This window comes from Myxine glutinosa, chromosome 3 (genome assembly GCF_964187855.1).
Source record: "Myxine glutinosa chromosome 3, kmMyxGlut1.1, whole genome shotgun sequence".
Classification (NCBI taxonomy): domain Eukaryota; kingdom Metazoa; phylum Chordata; class Myxini; order Myxiniformes; family Myxinidae; genus Myxine; species Myxine glutinosa.
Window position 1 is genome coordinate 218,361,705 of NC_136263.1, and position 18,864 is coordinate 218,380,568.

The 18,864-nt window shown below is 48.2% G+C and overlaps 1 protein-coding gene across 3 annotated transcripts in view; it reads right to left on the reverse strand.

Moving 5' to 3' along the window:
* LOC137422863 (uncharacterized) overlaps positions 1-18,864 on the reverse strand; it is a 635,168-nt gene that overhangs the window by 416,644 nt on the left and 199,660 nt on the right. For all 3 annotated transcript variants that reach the window (XM_078774996.1, XM_078774997.1, XM_078774998.1), the window contains exon 17: positions 6,245-6,353. In XM_078774996.1, the coding sequence (XP_078631122.1) occupies positions 6,245-6,353 (109 nt within the window). The remainder of the gene's footprint in view (positions 1-6,244; positions 6,354-18,864) is intronic.

Below are 18,864 nucleotides of genomic sequence, written 5' to 3' on the forward strand. Positions count from 1 at the left end.
CCCTTGGCTCTAATTGGTGGTATTGCCCCCTTTGGCAGAAACAACCTCAAGTAGGCGTTTCTTATAACTGTCTACAGTCTCTGACATCGACTGGGAGAAATTTTTCCCCACTCCTCCATGCAGAATTCTTTCAGCTGTGCGATGTTTGAGGTGATATAATGTAACTGTGTGTACCCTGGATAAGAATAGGTACGCCGTATCCCTGCGTGTCGTAAGAGGCGACTAAGAGGGTTGGCGTCAGGAAGGGCATCCGGCCATAAAAACATTGCCTCAAAAAGAGAACCATGACAATTACAACTACATGTGGGCAGGGTACAGCCCGAAGTGGAGATCGGTTTCTGAGGTTTGGGACATGGAATGTAGGGACAATGGCAGGGAGATCAGGAGAAGTGGTGGAAGTATTGGTCAGAAGAAGAGTGGACATATGTTGTGTGCAAGAGATGAGATGGAAGGGAAGTGGTGTGAGAATGGTGAAGGGTAGGCAGGGACAGAAATACAAGTTTGTGTGGCAAGGGTGCCTGGAGGGCGTGAATGGTGTTGGTGTCCTGTTTTCTGAGGAGTTTGTAGACAGTGTGGTGAGTGTGACTAGAGTGAGTGATAGGTTGATGATGGTGAAAATGATGATTGGAAAGCTCTTGGTGAACGTCATCTCGGGATATGCTACGCAGGTTGGTCGGAGCGACGAAGAGAAGGACATGTTCTGGTGTGCGATAGAGAAGCTGATGGAAAACGTGAAAGATGAGGAAGTTGTTGTGGTATGAGGAGACCTAAATGGACATGTGGGAAGGAGTATGGATGGTTTTGACGGAGTTCATGGGGGTTACGGATATGGTGTGAGAAATGGAGAAGGTGAAAGGATTTTGGAGTTTGCTGATGGAGCTGATTTGTTGATTTGTAATACTCAGTTCCAGAAAGAGGATAATAAGCTTGTTACATACACGTCAGGTGGGTCGACGACAACCGTTGACTACCTGATGGTGCGTAGGCGAGATAGGGGGCACCTCCGGGACACAAAGGTGATCCCGGGGGAGGAGGCTGTTTCACAGCACCACTTGGTTGTCTGCGACGTAAGGGTGAAAGGTGCGAGGAGAGCTCGGCGGGTGAAGTACCAACCGAGAATGAAGGTGTGGAGGTTGAAAGAGGTGACAGTAAGGGAGGCATTAAAAGAGAGGCTGAGTAGGGTCGAGGATGATGTGGTTGAGCCTGAAAGTGGTTGGATGTCAATGAAAGCTAGTCTGTTGGGAGCCGTTGGTGAGGTATGTGGATGGACAAAAGGACCACCGGGGCACTCGGAAACATGGTGGTGGGATTATGAAGTTGGAAAGAGGACTGACGAGAAGAGGAAGAAGTTCAAGGAGTGGCAGAAGGCGAAGGGTACGGGAGCAGAAACAGCAGAGCATGAAAGTTATAAGGCAGCCAGGAAGGCTGCAAAGAAAGAGGTAGCAAAGGCGCAGGAGGCATGAAGGAAAATGTTCGGAGAACGCTTGGATTCGGAAGAGGGTCAGAAAGCAGTATTCAGGATTGCAAAGCAGATAGCGAAAGAGAGGTGTGATGTGATGGGGGTGAGTTGCTTGAAGGATGAAGTGGGACAAATCGTTGTGGACCCAGATGGAATTAAAGGAAGATGGAAAAGATATATGGAAATGCTGTTGAATACAGAGAATGAATGGGATGGCAACATAGAGAGTAACCCAGTTTTAGGACCGGCAGAGAAGATAACTGAGAAGGAAGTTGAGGAAGCGATAAAAGCAATGAAGGGTAGAAAAGCGGGAGGGCCGACGGGAGTTGTGGGAGATATGTTGAAGGCAGCAGGAAGTTGGGGTGTGAAGAGAATGACAGAGATCTGTAATCTGGTGGTGAAAGAAGGCCGCATTCCAGTGGATTGGGAACTGAGAACCCTCGTCCCTCTATACAAGGGGAAAGGTGACCCTCTGGAGTGTGGCTCATACCGAGCGATAAAGTTATTGGAGCATGGAATGAAGGTATTGGAAAGGGTGTTGGAGAGGAGGATAAGGAAGAAAGTGAAGATCGACGAAATGCAGTTTGGATTCATGCCAGGAAGAGGAACGACAGACGCGCTTTTCATTGTGAGGCAGTTCCAGGAGAAGTACATGGAGAAGAGGAAGAAGTTGTTTCTTGGGTTTGTTGATCTGGAGAAAGCATTCGATCGGGTTCCACGCAAAGTATTGACATGGGCATTGAGGAAGTTAGGAGTGGAGGAATGGTTGATCAGAGTAGTGATGGCAATGTACAAAAGAGCGCGCACAGCTGTAAGGACGAAGGACGGGAACAGTGCTAGTTTGAGGTGATGGTGGGAGTGCATCAGGGGTCGGTACTAAGTCCACTACTATTTGTAGCTGTGATGGAGGTGCTGGCTCAGAACGTAAAGGAGGGTTTACCGTGGGAGTTGTTGTATGCAGATGATCTGGTGTTGATTGCGGAAAGTATGGATGGACTGAAGGAAATAATGAACACGTGGAAGGAATGTATGGAGACAAAAGGTCTGAAGGTGAATATCGGAAAGACGAAGGTGATGGCAAGTGGTAAAGCATGTGGTGAGGTGGAAAGAACTGGGAAGTGGACCTGTGCTGTGTGTAGGAAGGGTGTCGGAGTGAACTCCGTTCAGTGTACAATGTGCGCTGAGTGGGTTCATCAAAAATGTAGTGGTCTGAGAGGGTCATTAACCAGTGTGGCAGCTACATTCAAATGTAAGGTGTGCACAGAGGGAGCTGCAGATGGAGAAAATGTTGAGTTGGATCTTGGAGACGGCGTGAAGCTGGAAGGTGTGAAAACATTTTGCTACCTCGGAGACATGCTGAATGGAGAAGGTGGATCAGACTCGTCAACAGTTACTCGAGTGAGATGTGCATGGAAGAAGTTTCGGGAATTGAGTGGCGTGCTGATGATGAGGGGAGTGTCGTTGAAGCTGAAGGGAAAGGTGTATGCTGCATGTGTGAGAAGCGTTATGATTTATGGGAGCGAGACATGGGTAATGAACGTAGAGCAGCAACGAAAGTTGGAAAGGGTGGAAATGCGAATGGTTCGACGGATGTGCGGAGTATCGTTGAGAGAGAGGAAGACAAATGATGAATTGCAAAAGATGATGGGAATAGAGCCTGTGATTGATGCTGTGAAGAGGAACAGGTTGAGATGGTTTGGTCATGTGTTGAGGAAGGATGAAAGTGACTGGTTGAGAAGAGTGATGGAAATGAATGTAGAAGGAAGTAGAAGACGGGGAAGACCGAGAAAGACTTGGCTAAAGATGGTGGAAGAAGAAATGCGGGCAAGGGGGTTAACAAGGAGAGATGCAGAAAATAGGGCAAAATGGAGAAGATTGTCATGGGGACCGCAAGGCTAACCCCCGCTCTAGCAGGGAAAATGGCCTTTTAAAATGCATGTTGTTGTTGTTGTTGTTGTTGTTGATGCTTGAGGGGTTTCTTGCATGCACAGCTCGTTTCAAATCCCCCCACAACATCTTGATGGGATTTAGATCCGGGCTTTGACTTGGCCATTCCAGAACCCTCCATTTCTTTCTTTTCAGCCATTCCTTGGTGGATTTACTGGTATGTTTAGGGTCATTGTCATGTTGCAAGGTCCACCTTCGGTCGAGCTTCAACTTTCCGACAGATGGCCTCACATTATCCTCAAGCACCCTCTGGTACAATGAAGAATTCATGGTGGATTATATGATGGTGAGCTGCCCAGGCCCTGAAGCAGCAAAGCTGCCCCAAACCATAATATTTCCACCACCATGCTTTACAGTTGGTATCAGGTTCTTGTGGTCAAATGCTGTCTTTGGTTTTCGCCAAACATGTCTTCTGGTACTGTGGCCAAATAGCTCTACCTTTGACTCATCTGTCCAGAGCATATTGTTCCAGAAGTGCTGGTCTTTGCCGAGGTGTTCATTGGCAAACTTTAGTCTTGCCCTGATGTTCTTTCTGGACAGCAAAGGTTTCCTCCTGGCACACCTCCCATGTAGATCAAATTTGTGCAGCCTCTTTCTAATGGTAGACTCGTGCACTTTGACATCAACAGTGGCAAGAGCTACCTGTAGGTCCCGTGATGACATTCTGGGGTTCTTAGAGACTTCTTTCAGCATCTTGCGGTCTGCTCTCGGGTGGAACTTGCTGGGGCGGCCTGGCCTGAACAAGTTGGCAGTAGTTTGGAATCTTCTCCACTTGTAGATGATCTTCCGGACAGTCGAATGACTGATTTCAAATTGTTTGGAGATCTTTTTAAATCCCTTCCCAGACTCGTAGGCATCTATAACCTTCGTTCTGAAGGCTTCAGAGAGCTCTTTTGATCTAGGCATGGTGACGCCGCACACTTCAACAATAAAGAGCAAACCAAACTAAATGTCTGAGGTTTAAATAAGACAGGTTCCTCCAAGATCCTCTCCAACGATGTTCTTATCATTTGCACCTGAGCTGGTGCACCTGATTCTAATTTTAGGTATTTGAAGTAGTGATAAATGTAGGGGTGTACTTCCTTTTCCCACATGCGAAATTTGCATTTATGTTTATTTAAATTTTTCAATGGACCACAAAATGTAAATGTTTCATGATATTTGTTATATTATATCACCTTTATCTATCAATATTGTTGAAATGAAGATGAAATAGCTGTATGTTGAAATATGTTGAAAAAGTCAAAACTTTACATGGGGTGAACTTAATTTTTCACGTGACTGTATGTACAAGCTCCTCCATGAGTCTTCGAGAAATGCAAATGAATTACCTAAAAATAAATATGTGCAGGGTTCCAAGTGCATTAAGTGATGGAAACACATACAAGTTAAAATTGACAGTGATTGATAAACATAGGGGCAATACCTCTGTTGCTCACCTGGTGAATAAACAGTATACTGCAATGACTAAAGGTATTTTAAACCAATTTCAATGGTTGCTAGAAGACAAGGCAGCATGTACAATCATACTAACATAATCATAAGACTTTAAATAAACAAACACACAAAAAAGACCTATTTTGAGAAGCAATACCCCCTTCCGCAACCCCATATACGTCCTCAGACCTCAATTTTTCTAATTCCTTGAACAAACATTGGCACATATCATGGGTGATGAAGGTTGTGGTGACATTTCATCGAAATTACATGTGTAGGATCTGAGAAGAAAGCAAATACCTATTTTGCAAGGCAACCTCCCACCCTCCCCACTCCCCCCCAAATCCCCCCACCATCCCCAAAGGTGCAGATTTTTTTAATGCCGTGAACAAAATTTGGTACAGCACGGGTGGTGAAGGTTGTGGTTAAGTTGCATCACAATTGCCTGTGTAGTTTCTGAGAAGAAAGCAAACACCGATTTTGGGGGGTCAAACCTGGCTGGACCAACTTTGATCCCCCATAGACCCACTCAGACTTCGATTTTATTAGTGCCGTGAACAAACTTTGGTACATCACGGGTGATGAGGGTTGTGGTCAAGTTTCATTGAAATCGTGTTTGTAGTTTCAGAAATAAAAGCAAATTCCTATTTTGAGGGGTCAAATCTGGATCCACTTTGACCCCTGGTAAACCCCCTTACATCCCGATTTTTTTTTATGCCGTGAACAAACTTTAGTCACAACACAACAAATATCATTTGCGCCAAGTTTGGTCACAATCCCTTCAGCGGTTTCGGAGAAGAAGTTGCAAGTGTTTACGGACCGACAGACTGACAACGCGCCATCGCATGAGCTCCCCTGAACTTCGTACCAGGTGAGCTAAAAACTGGACATAACAGCACAAACTAGAACGGCACTCGATAGAGCACAAACCTTCGCCAGGCTCAACAGTTTACGTTTTGTATTCACTGATAGGCCGGATCTGGATCCGGACCTAAACTAGAATCGAATCGGCTTGTTCTTGTCACATCGCCAACCTGTCCACCAAGTTTCATCTAAATCCATCCACAACTTTTTGAGATTTCTCGTTCACAAACAGACAGACGGGTGAAAATACAACCTCGAACCACCTTCAGTGGCAGAGGTAACAAAACTACCCTGACATTAATGCATTTCTCATGGGATCAGGTAAAAATATCAGGAAGCAGTGATAATTGTAAAGGCCATAGAACAAAAAAAGAATTCTACTAAAAGGGTCAACATCTCTACTTAGATTATTGCCTGAAAATAATCATATTCTGGGTTTAAAATACCAATTCAGGTGGCTCTGCATTAGCAGTGCCACAATGAGTGCCAGTTGAACAAGGCCGATATGACATTTTCGATTTATGGAAATGGAAAAACCTTCATTGGCGCTGGACTTAGAGTGGGTGAAACCCAAGCCCCGACCCTTGCTTCGGCCCCGTGTCCAGCCTCGGCCACGTCCAGAAGGTACACTCCGCCCACCAAAACCCTGTGTACACAACACACCAGTTTAGTGAACCACTTACGAAGAGGTCAAGGCTAAGAAGTATGAGCCCTTATTCCAAAGTAAGTCAGTATTTATTTGCTCAAAAGTCCTTCCGTTGGCATTAAATATTTAGAATCAAGAAACACATGCTCATTTGCAATTGGAGACCAGACCAATCTGGGACTGGATTGACATCAATCCCAGAGGCAGTATACGTATGTATTGCAATGTGCCGCCAAAGCATTAACAGACCAGTCATGCTGGGATGAAACACCAATCTCATTGGTTGGTTTTCAACAAAGAGCACAAATAGTAAGGCTGAGTGATATCTCCATATTATCAGCTTGATAAGATATCGATAAGTCAGTTTGATAAGGCTCAATTGATAAGGATAAGGCTCAAGTCAGATATCAGCTTGATAAGTCTAACAGCGGCGTAGCCGGGCTTGTTTGATATTTTAGTTGGACGATACTATATGACCTGAGTGGAGATAACAGTTAGTAAATAATATAACCACCTTCAGAGGCCATTATTCCCCGCAGAGCAGGGGTTGGCCTTTTTCGAGCACCGTGGTCCCCTTTTTGAAGCAATGTTTTATGGCAATTTTCGGGTGGGACGGAGTGTGGGGGGTGGGTGGGAGAAGTAAAAAAACACACGGACACTGCAAGGGGTTCCAGGAAAGAAGTTGGTATTTCAAAAAAGTGGATCTGGGGTGAATTTACGGGGGTAGAAAATATCAAGGTTTGGGATGGGGGAAGATAAGAGATGGTGGTGAACAGCTGTTTTAAAGACCTGGAGGAAGAAGTGGGATTGAAGAGAGTGAGGGAGTTTGTTCCAGAGGTGGGAGTAAAGAGGAATGAAAGAGTGAAGGTGAGCAGAGAGTCTTGATTTTGGCAGTTTAACCATAAGAGGGTTGCTGGCAGATCTTGAGCAACCTGCAGGAATATTTTGGGGACAGAGGACAGACAGAGCTGGGGGAGCAAGGCCGGAGAGGAGTCGGTAGAAGACAGAAAGACCACCTACCTGTCTGCGGTGAGTGAGTGAAAGGCCCTCACAATCAGCTTCATCGCGGGATATTCCAATGATTCTGAAAGCTTTGGTTTCAACAACGTTAAGCCGCGCGAGGTGTGAGGCACGAGCACCAGCCCAGAGGGGAGAGCAGTATTCCATTGAGCTGCGGATGAAAGCCTTGTATGTGGTGAGGAGCTCAGGTGCGCCAAGGAAGGATTTCGCACGACGGAAGATGCCCAGTCGGCGACTGGCTTTGGAGGCCAGCTTGGAAATGTGGTTTTCCCAGGAAAGATCATGGCAGACACTGAGACCCAAAAGCTTGATTGACAGAACTTCTTGGAGAGGAATGTTGAGAAAGTGGATGGGAGGGTTGTCCAGTCGGTCTTTTTGGAGAGATATAGTAAGAGTGTGAGATTTGTCAGGATTGAAAGACATGTTCCACTTGTTTGACCAGTCTGTGATTTTGTCCAGGTATGCAGAGAGAGTGAGGATGCTGCAGACTACTGCCAATCTGAGGGATGAGGAATGGAGCGGCAGAGAGTGGAGTCATCAGCAAAGAGATACAGATGATTTTTCAGAGAGTTGGAAAGATCATTGATGAAGACCAGAAAAAGCACAGGGCCCAGAACACTGCCTTGGGGAACTCCAGCCTGAACAAGAAGGGGAGATGAGAGAAATCCATTCAGGGCCACACGTTGACTACGACCAGAGAGGAAGTCCACAAGCCATGCATGGATATTTCCATGGATACCATAGGAGGAGAGTTTGGTGAGCAGACCTGGGTACCAGACCGTATCAAAGGCATGAGATTTGTCAAGGGAGACAGCTCTGATTTCCTGTTTGGCATTGAGGACCTCCATCCATTGTTGAGACAGCAGAAGCAGCATGTCCAGTTGTGAGAAACCACCGGTGAAACCACCTGTTCTCACCCAGATTTGGTGCCCCGCCCACCGCGTGACGTGGCCTCCTTGGAGCCTCACGTGATTGGTGGAGGGTCAAAGAGCGCGGTAGCCATCTTGTGCAACGGACGCGGCTCGAAGGCTCCGAGTGGGAAATCTCAAAAGGGCTTTCCTTGAATCCTCACGACAGCCGAGTTGGGCTGGTCGATTACAGTTCGGTATTTACGAGCGAGTAACTCCGGAAGAGAACGAGTGATTCCCGGATCTCGTAGATTGGAACCGCGAGTGATTGCCTGCTTCGTGTTGGAGCTGCTGGCCGACCGTTCCTGCCGGCCTTGTGCGGTGAATTCCATCCTGTTACCCTCCGAGTCCCGGAGATCGTCGATTGGAGCCGCGAGTGATCTTACCTGCGTCCTGTTTGGAGCGTCTGTTGCCGACAGTTCCTGCAGGCTTTGTGCAGTTTATTCCATTTTGTTACCTTTGATGGTTTTTGTGATCGAGCCAATAAAGCATCGTGCCTTACCCCTAGAAGGCCGATTAAAACACAATTGTGTTTATTGAGTTCTCTCTGTCCACTCCGTGGACTACTTGAAGCCCGGACATTAACGTCCGTATTCCGTGCTGGGAACCATTTCACAGCCGGGATCGCGACAAATGGGTTGCTCGTCCTAGGATCTTTCAAGTGAGAGACATTCGAATTGAGACGGGAATTCGGCATCTGCATCTTCTCTGCATCTTCTCACCAGCGGACGCCGTCTTGGAGGAACTTTCTCGCCGTAGGACGCTGTCTTGGGTGGTGCTTCACTGCAGAATAAGTGAGCCTCGGATCCCTCCAAACAACCGACAAAAAAAAAAAAAAACGTGAGTATTTGTACGTGGTATTTTTCTCATTGGCAATTTGATGTGCGGGTGATATTGTGTAGTTCGTGTCGTATTTCCCCAACAGAGCGTTGTGTTTGAGCGTTGTGTTTTGTGCCTTGTCTTATGATAACTCGTAGCCAAGCTATGTCGACCAGAGAAGTGAGAGTTCAACCTGATCATGTTGACAGTCACGTGGGTGGCGATGTGAGCGACGCAAGCAGCCTTGACCCGGTCACTCAACCCGAGATGTTAGGAAGCGATTCCATCATGACTAAATGCATGCGTTCGCCCTTCTGGACCGGGCTGACTCCGGTTCAACAACTTGACATGTATAACAGGGAGAATGACAGGGCAGAGGCAGAGCGTGCTGCGGCAGCAGAGAGAGAGCATGCGGCAGCAGAGAGAGAGCATGCGGCAGCAGAGAGAGAGCGTGAGAGAGAGAGAGAGCGTGCGGCAGCAGCAGAGGGAGAGCGTGCAGCAGCAGAGAGAGCGCATGCGGCAGCAGAGACAGCAGCAGAGAGAGAGCGTGAGAGAGAGAGAGAGCGTGCGGCAGCAGCAGAAGCTGAACGCGTCAGAGAGCATGAGTTGCGAATGTTGACTGAACGACCGCGGGCAGAGGGGTCTGCTGCAAGAGTCCCGGAAACTGTTCATGTTCGTTTGCCGGACTGGACGGGAGACACGAAGCCAGAAGCGTATCTGGAGATGGCGGAGAAGTTGTTGGCTGCCGGTGGCATTGATGAGAGCTTGTGGGTCGGCCATCTTGTGAGCCATCTATCTGAGAAGGCGAGGGAGGTATATGCGAGGATGGCAACCGAGGACGCAAACAAATACAGGGCATTGAAGGCCGAGATTTTGAACGCCTATGCGGTGTCCGCATGTATTTATAGGAGAAATTTTTTCAGCTGGACTCGTGAGTCCAGTCAAACCTATGAGGAACATTCGCGGGCCTTGTTGGAACAGCTGCAGAGATGGTTCAAGGGGAGCAAGGTTGAGTTACCTCAAGCGGTTGCGGAACTCCTGGTGCGTTACCGTATCGATCAACAGCTTCCGCTTGACTTAGCATTGTTTCTTGTCGACAAAGACACTGTTTCCTTGGCAGACTGCGTCAACCTTATTGATAAACATGTTTTGGCGTGCAAAATGCTGCAAGTCACGCAGTCGCGTCGTAAGACGGAGGAGTCTGCGATCAAGACCGCCCCCCGTCTGCCCGGCGGCTGGATCGAGGGGAGGGGTTCTCCGATGCCCTCCACTGGTGGCGGTCGCGAGCCGCAGACCAGGGCAGGGCCCTGGTGCGATTTCTGCAAACGCGTGGGGCACGGTGAAAACCGCTGCTTCTCTAATCCCGCTAGTCCGGCCTACCGAGGCAACCCTCCTGTTAAGTCGGAGGGAGATCAGTGGAGCTCATCCGCCGGGCCCTCGCACACGACGGTGGCATCGGTGACCGAGGTCACTGCCACCGAGGCTAATTCCATTCATCCACTGTACCAGGATTATTCAGGGACAGCCTTAGTGGGTGGCCCTGATTCGATGCTGAAGTTTGAGGCCCAATACCTTCGGGATACTGGGGCGACACGGTGTGTTCTCCGGGCGGGGGTAGTTCCGGCCTCTCAGATGCGTTATACCGGCGAGTATACCCTCCTTCGGGGCATTGACCGGGTTCTTGGCCGGTATCTCCTTGCCCTCCTCGAGGTCCGGAGTGACATTTTTAAGGGTCCAGTGACCTGTGTGGTGGTACCCTACTACCCGATACCCGGGGTCTCCTTGCTGATTGGCAATGATGCCATGGCCAGGGAGGAGTCATTGACTCTGACCTGTGGGGGGGTCACTAGATCCCAGAGTAAACAGGCGGAGAGAGTGGCGGAGTCAGACATATCTTCACTCTGGCCCGAGGAGCCTAGCGCCTCGACTCCAGTTCCCGACGGTGACGTTGCGTCAGCTGAAGTCCACCCGAGCCTCCCGTCAAGCCACCCTCAGGTGCCGTGCTCCTCAGGGACCGCTCCCGCCATGTCGCGATTCAGCAGGAACGCTAATGCTAAGGTATATGTGGGAAACCTGGGCAATGGAGCAGCGAAAGCCGAGCTAGGGAGGGTCTTCGAACATTACGGACCACTCCGCAACGTATGGGTTGCTCGAAACCCACCTGGATTTGCAGTTGTTGAGTTTGAAGAGCCACGAGATGCTGAAGATTCGGTCAGAGCCCTTGATGGAAGGTTAATTTGCGGATCGCGTGTGTGCGTCGAGATGTCGAATGGCATGTCGCGGCGGCCTCGTTTCAGACGCCCTTTGGTCCGCAGGCCTTTCGACCCGAACGATCGATGTTACCAGTGCGGTGAAAGGGGTCATTACGCATATGACTGTTGTTCTCGACACCGGAGGAGTACCCGCCGCTCTAGGTCTCGGCCCGTTTCCTTCCTGTCAACGCTTCCCCCAACTTGAGTTTGGCCCCCTTGCCTCTCTATTGTGCTTTGTGTGAAGTGTAACTCTTGTAGGGTAGATATTAATGTGGTGTATGGTGTTAAAATTTGTGTGTGAAAAAAAAAAAACCAAACTGGTTCATTGTTAACCTGTTAATGCCTGTTAATTGCCTGTGCGTTAATAATTGCGTTATTGTTGCGCTATTGCGTTGCGTTGTATTGTTGCGTTGTTGCGTTATTGTTGTTAATAAGTGTTAATAATTGTTAATTGCGTTAATTGCCTGTTAGCGATTACCGCCATCATCTTGCCATGTGATTTGCACCTACTACAAATACTGGTTTTAAAAACGCCGTCTATTCGACGGGGTTTTTACTTAGGGGGGGAGGACTGTGAGAAACCACCGGTGAAACCACCTGTTCTCACCCAGATTTGGTGCCCCGCCCACCGCGTGACGTGGCCTCCTTGGAGCCTCACGTGATTGGTGGAGGGTCAAAGAGCGCGGTAGCCATCTTGTGCAACGGACGCGGCTCGAAGGCTCCGAGTGGGAAATCTCAAAAGGGCTTTCCTTGAATCCTCACGACAGCCGAGTTGGGCTGGTCGATTACAGTTCGGTATTTACGAGCGAGTAACTCCGGAAGAGAACGAGTGATTCCCGGATCTCGTAGATTGGAACCGCGAGTGATTGCCTGCTTCGTGTTGGAGCTGCTGGCCGACCGTTCCTGCCGGCCTTGTGCGGTGAATTCCATCCTGTTACCCTCCGAGTCCCGGAGATCGTCGATTGGAGCCGCGAGTGATCTTACCTGCGTCCTGTTTGGAGCGTCTGTTGCCGACAGTTCCTGCGGGCTTTGTGCAGTTTATTCCATTTTGTTACCTTTGATGGTTTTTGTGATCGAGCCAATAAAGCATCGTGCCTTACCCCTAGAAGGCCGATTAAAACACAATTGTGTTTATTGAGTTCTCTCTGTCCACTCCGTGGACTACTTGAAGCCCGGACATTAACGTCCGTATTCCGTGCTGGGAACCATTTCACAGCCGGGATCGCGACACAGTGTAGAATGACCTGGTGTGAATCCAAATTGATGATCAGTGATCAAGCCATTTGAGAAGAGGAAGGATTTGATATTTAAGCAATGATGGATTCCATGACTTTGCTGCTAATTGTGAGCAGGCTGATTGGTCTGTAGTTAAAAGGATCTGTTTTTGCACTTTTTATGTGTAAAGCGGTAATGTTTGCTGATTTCCAAGCATATGGCAGATGACATTGAGCAAAAGAGAGAGTGAAGAGACTTCAGAGAGGGTAAGATAGAGCGGCGGAGTAGGATTTTAGGACCCGTGGGCTGATGCCGTCTGGTCCAGTTGCAGAATCAGAGTCGAGTGTTGACAGAAACTTTTCCACCTTGTCAGGAGGAAAGGACACAGAGTCCAGGAGCAGCTGGGTTCGACTGGGTAAGGTGGGTACAGAGAGAGATGGGTTCGGGACACACGATTTTGAGGCAAACACAGAGTTGAGGCATTCGGCTTTGTCACGTGCGGTGTCAACTGTGCAGCCATTTGATGTAAGGAAGGGGATGGAGGGGGAACAAACACCAGAAACAGATTTGACCAGACGCCACCAGAATTTGGAGGAAGGGGACAGGTTGGAGAGTTCAGTCTTGAGAGTGGAGAGATATTGTTTCCTGGCTCTCCTGAGGGTAGACACACACTTGTTCCGAGCTTGGTGGCAGGTACTGAGATTGCCTTCAGTTGGATTTGCCTTCCAAGAGGCAAAGGCGAGTTGTTTCATGGCAACAGCCTCACCACAAGCTTCAGTGTACCATGGTGTTACGGTTTGTGACCTTTTTCTTCTTCCTTCCCCCACACTCCCCTGTGAGTTAGACCAAGTGGTTTGGTCCATGGGTATAAAGCCTATGATTGGCTATGGGGCAGGGGTGTGGCCAGGAAGATGATTCAGAGGAGTGAGTGGCCATTTTGGAGGAGGGCCATTTCTGATGGCAGAGTGCTTTTTCGGGGGTTGTGGAGTGTCCGGCTGCAATCTCTCCACCTGAAGGGTGACGTTGATCGAACTCTTGCTGCCTACCACTGGGGCCTGCCTTGCGGCCTACTCGTGGACTTGCCTACTCCTACCCTCTCGTGCTGGGCTTGCCCTGAGGCCTACCACTGGGCCTACTGTTGGGCCTGCCGTTGGGCTGACTGCAGGGCCTGCCCTGGGGCCTACTGCTGGGCTTGCCTTGGGGCCTACTCGTGAACTTGCCTACTCCTACCCTCTTGTGCTGGGCCTGCACTGGGGCCTACACCTGGGCCGGCACTGGGGCTTACTGCTGGGCTTGCCTTGGGGCCTACTCGTGGACTTGCCTACTCCTACCCTCTCGTGCTGGGCTTGCCCTGAGGCCTACCACTGGGCCTACTTTTGGGCCTGCCTTGGGGCCTACTGTTGGGCCTGCCCTGGGGCCTAATGTTGGACCTGCCTACTCTGTGACCAGCCTACTCTTGGACCTGCCTACTCTTGGACCGGCCTACTCTTGGACCGGCCTACTCTTGGACCGGCCTACTCTTGGACCGGCCTACTTTTGGACCGGCCTACCCTTGGACCGGCCTACTCATGGACTGGCCTACTCTTGGACCGGCCTACTCTTGGACTGGCCTACTCTTGACTAGCCTATTCGGGTTTTTCCCTCTCTTCTCCCTTCTTTGTTTTATGTGTAGGAAGAGATTTTTGTGTGATAATAAATAAATAAAGACCGTGTGATTGAAAGCTTGGCCTGGCGTGCTTCAGGCCGTAACAATGGATGGGAGGAAGAGTATGACAACTGAAGACGGGATGGGATAAATCTGTGCATGAGAGAGAGCAGTTTACTTTGAAAGAATTCCCAGGAAGAGTTGATGGCAGAGGCAGTAGAGATGGGAGACCAGTCCAGATGATTGATGGCTGCTTGAAGACCATGCCAGTCGGCCTGAGTGAAATGCCAGACTCATCGATGCTGAGGAGGCTCTCTGAGAATGGCCAGAAAGATGGTCCATGTTGTCAGACAGCGAAATGTAAATGGATTCATCACTGTTTGGTGGATGGTACAGAACACAAATGAACAAAAGGTGGGAGCGGAGAGGAAGCCGTAGCCAGAAGTACTCCTGGGGGTGGGATGAAGAGAGGGCAGTGCAAGGAGAGTGAGGAAGAAAGTTTTTGATAAAGATAGCAACCCCACCACCAAGACGAGGATCAGGTCTCTCATACCGGAGGAGGGAGTAACCAGGAAGAGATATTAAGGAATCAGAGACATCTTGAAGGAGGACAGTTTCTGTAAAGCAGATTACGTCTGGTTTGTCAGAAGTAACCTGTATGGAGAGATCAGTTAGGTTTGAGCGAAGGCCACAGATGTTTGAGGTCCATACCGTTCAGGGAGAGGGAGGGGGATCATCGGGTGCAGGACAGGGGAGGGGAGGGGTCGGGTCAGATGAAGGGTGAGAGGGGGAGGTAGGGAGAGCTGTGGATAGAGTGTTGGAGATTGCAGAAGAGTTAGGAGAAAGTGAAGGATGAGGAGGACAAAAGGTTTGATGGTGATCGGATGAAGCACAGTGAGGTGTTGTTTGAGTGGGGGGGGGGGGGGGGGGCAGAGCAAAGTAGAAGCTTGGAGGAGGTGGAGGTATGTGATGGAAGGGAGAGGAAGTGGGGAGGAGGCAGCTTTGAGGGGATGAGGGGGGAGGGGTGAGAATTGGAGAAAGATGGTATGGGAGGAGATTTGAAGGGGAGGGGTTAGGGGGGAGTTTTGAAGGGGAGAGACGATGGGGGAGTTTTGAAGAGTTGGGGAGAGGGGGGAGGGAGTTTAGGAGGGGTGGGGTGAGGAGGGAGTTTAGAACGTGGACGATTAATGACAAACGAACATTTATTACAAACTGGGTTTATTGTGATTTTCAAGTGAGAGATCCATTTGAAAATGATAGAGGAGGGGTGGAATGAAGGTGAGTTTCGAGAATGTAGGGAGGAGGAACTGTAATAGATTTATTTTTTTTGGAAGTGGAATGAATTGAAGAGGAAATTGAAAAAAGCCTTTTAAATAGGAAGAAAAACAGCGTGTTGTAATAAACCACTGAATAAAGCACGACAGGGGAAAGTTTAAAAATACTTAAATAATATTTCAACAAAACCTTGAAAAACAATCTGGGAAAAGTCCCTAAATGAGGACGTGGATTTGAGAAAGAAGGAGAAAGGGTTGAGTGAGTATGGAGGAAACTAGAGTTGGAAAGGCTGGAGAAATAGGAGATAAAGGGGGCGGGGCACAAAGCGAGACAAGGGGGCGGGGAACAAGGCGAGATGAGAAGGCGAGATGAGAAGGCGAGAGAACAAGCACGTGTCAGCGAGGAGAGAAAGGATTCATAAAGTTTATTTTTTTTTACGTTTGACAGATACGATGTTCGTGGGAGGTAGGGGGAGAAAAGAAAATCAAAGACACAAGCAAATACAGCGAAGGAAATAACTTATATTCACAATGTACCGACTGGGGGAGGGAGCCTAGATGGACTCGGCCACACACGAGGTGCAAACAAAAAACGACCAATTACACACAAGTTTGAAATAATTACAAAACTAAAACTAACTAGGAACACAGAATAACACGTATACAATAAAATAACCAGTGGAAATTAGACCAAGACACGAATGGGAAAATACACAAACTCCGATGACGTGGAGAGATCGAAGCAAGCAGCCTCCTTGCTCGAGGGACCGGAAGCGGCAGGTTGTGGTAAAGTTTCATCAGAATTGTGTGTGTAGTTTCTGAGAAGAATGCAAAAACCTATTTTTGGGGGGCAACATCTCCCTCCTCTCCCCCAACCAGGTGTACCTCCTCAGAACCCGATTTTTTTAAATGCCGGGAACAAACGTTGGTACATCATGGGTGATGAAGGTTGTGGTAAAGTTTCAGGAGAATTGTGTGTGTAGTTTCTGAGAAGAAAGTAAATACCTATTTTGGGGGGTCAAACCTGCATCCACTTTGACCCCCATAGATCCAAATTTAAGTTGAACAAATTGTTGTTGAATTTGAATTTGAACAAATTTGAGTTTCTTTTTTTTGTACACTGAATCGAGGCTCGTGAAAGAGCTAACACTTATTTCACAAACAAATCAACCAGACAAACAAAATATATAAAAAGAGGGAGCGGAAGACAAGATGGGGAGAGAAGGGGAAGCACACAAACACAACATTTGAGAGCAGGGAGATGTGTGGGAGGGAGAGGGCTTGGGGGGGGGGGGGGGAGGCGTGGTAAGGAGGGGCGGGTGGGAGAAGTATAAAACACAAGGACACCAAGGACTTCCAGGACAGAAGTTGGTATTTCAAAAAAGTGGATTTGGGGTGAAATTAGCGGGGGTAGAAAAGATCAAGGTTTTGGATGGGGGAAGATAAGAGATGGTGGTGAACAGCTGTTTTAAAGACCTGGAGGGTGGAGTGGGATTGAAGAGAGTGAGGGAGTTTGTTCCAGAGGTGGGAGAAAAGAGGCATGAAGGAGTGAAGGTGAGCAGAGAGTCTTGATTTTGGCAGTTTAACCATAAGAACCATAAGAGGGTAGAAGACAGAAAAGCCACCAACCTGCCTGCGGTGAGTGAGTGAAAGGCCCTTGGAGTTGGCTTCATCGCGGGAGATTCCAATGATTCTGAACGCTTTGGTTTCAACAGCGTGAAGACGAGCTAGGTGTGAGGCAGGAGCACCAGCCCAGAGGGGAGAGCAGTATTCCATTGAGCTGTGGATGAAAGCCTTGTATGTGGTGAGGAGCTCAGGTGTGCCAAGGAAGGACTTCGCACGACGGAGGATGCCCAGTCGGCAACTGGCTTTGGAGGCCAGATTTGAAATGTGGTTTTCCCAGGAAAGATCATGGCAGATAGTGAGACCCAAAAGCTTGAGTGACAGAACTTCTTGGAGAGGATTATTCAGAAAGTGGATGGGAGGGTTGTCCAGTCGGTCTTTTCGGAGAGACATCGTAAGGGTGTGAGATTTGTCAGGATTGAAAGTCATGTTCCACTTGTTTGCCCAGTCTGTGATTTTGTCCAGGTCTGCAGAGAGTGAGGAGGCTGCAGACTGCCGATCTGAGGGATGAGGAATGGAGTGACAGAGAGTAGAGTCATCAGGAAAGAGATAGAGAGGATTTTCAAGAGTCAGAGAGATCATTGATACAACATGCATTTTAAGGCCATTTTCCCTGCTAGAGCGGGGGTTAGCCTTGCGGTCCCCATGACAATCTTCTCCATCTTGCCCTATTCTCTGCATCTCTCCTTGTTAACCCCCTTGCCCACATTTCTTCTTCCACCATCTTTAGCCAAGTCTTTCTCGGTCTTCCCCGTCCTCTACTTCCTTCTACATTCATTTCCATCACTCTTCTCAACCAGTCACTTTCATCCTTCCTCAACACATGACCAAACCATCTCAACCTGTTCCTCTTCACAGCATCAATCACAGGCTCTATTCCCATCATTTTTCGCAATTCATCATTTGTCTTCCTCTCTCTCAACGATACTCCGCACATCCATCGAACCATTCGCATTTCCACCCTTTCCAACCTTCGTTGCTGCTCTACGTTCATTACCCATGTCTCGCTCCCATAAATCATAACACTTCTCACACATGCAGCCAGTGAAACCAGTGTTTTATACCTCCCTTCCCACGCCCTTCCCACGCCTCCTGCCCCCAAGCCCTCTCCCTCCCACACTTCTCCCTGCTCTCAAATGTTGTGTTTATGTGCTTCCCCCTCTCTCCCCATCTTGTCTACCGTTCCCCTTATTTTGTGTTTTATGTGTCGGTTTGACTTTTTGTGTGATTAATGTTAGCTCTTTCACGAGCCTCGATCTTGTATCCCAAAAAAAAAAGGAAAAAAAAGTACCTTTGTCGTAATTTATGATCGAAGTTGGAATCAAAAGTAATTTATGATCGAAGACGTGTTGATTCAGTCTTAAAATGAACATCATGGACCTGTCAGAGGCCTATGGACCCTATGACTCTTCTTCATTTTTAAACTTGTATGTATCGAAAACCTTTCGCTTTACAAAGTAAAAATAGATTGAAACCAAACGTTATTAATAAATATTGTATTCCATCGTTAGTTTATATTATTATGGACATTTTTGATGTTCTGTATTGTTTAATTCCATGGTTGGAAAAGAGTGGACTCGCTTTTAACAAACTCTGTATATGCACTCTGTATATGAATATATTTTTTTCACCCCAGGAATATGTAAATATATAATGAGACTTCAGTTTGATCACGAACATCAGTATTCAGTCGCTGTACTTTTACTAAGTAATCTTACTATAATTCACCAAATGTCCGTCTGTCTGTCCGTTCCC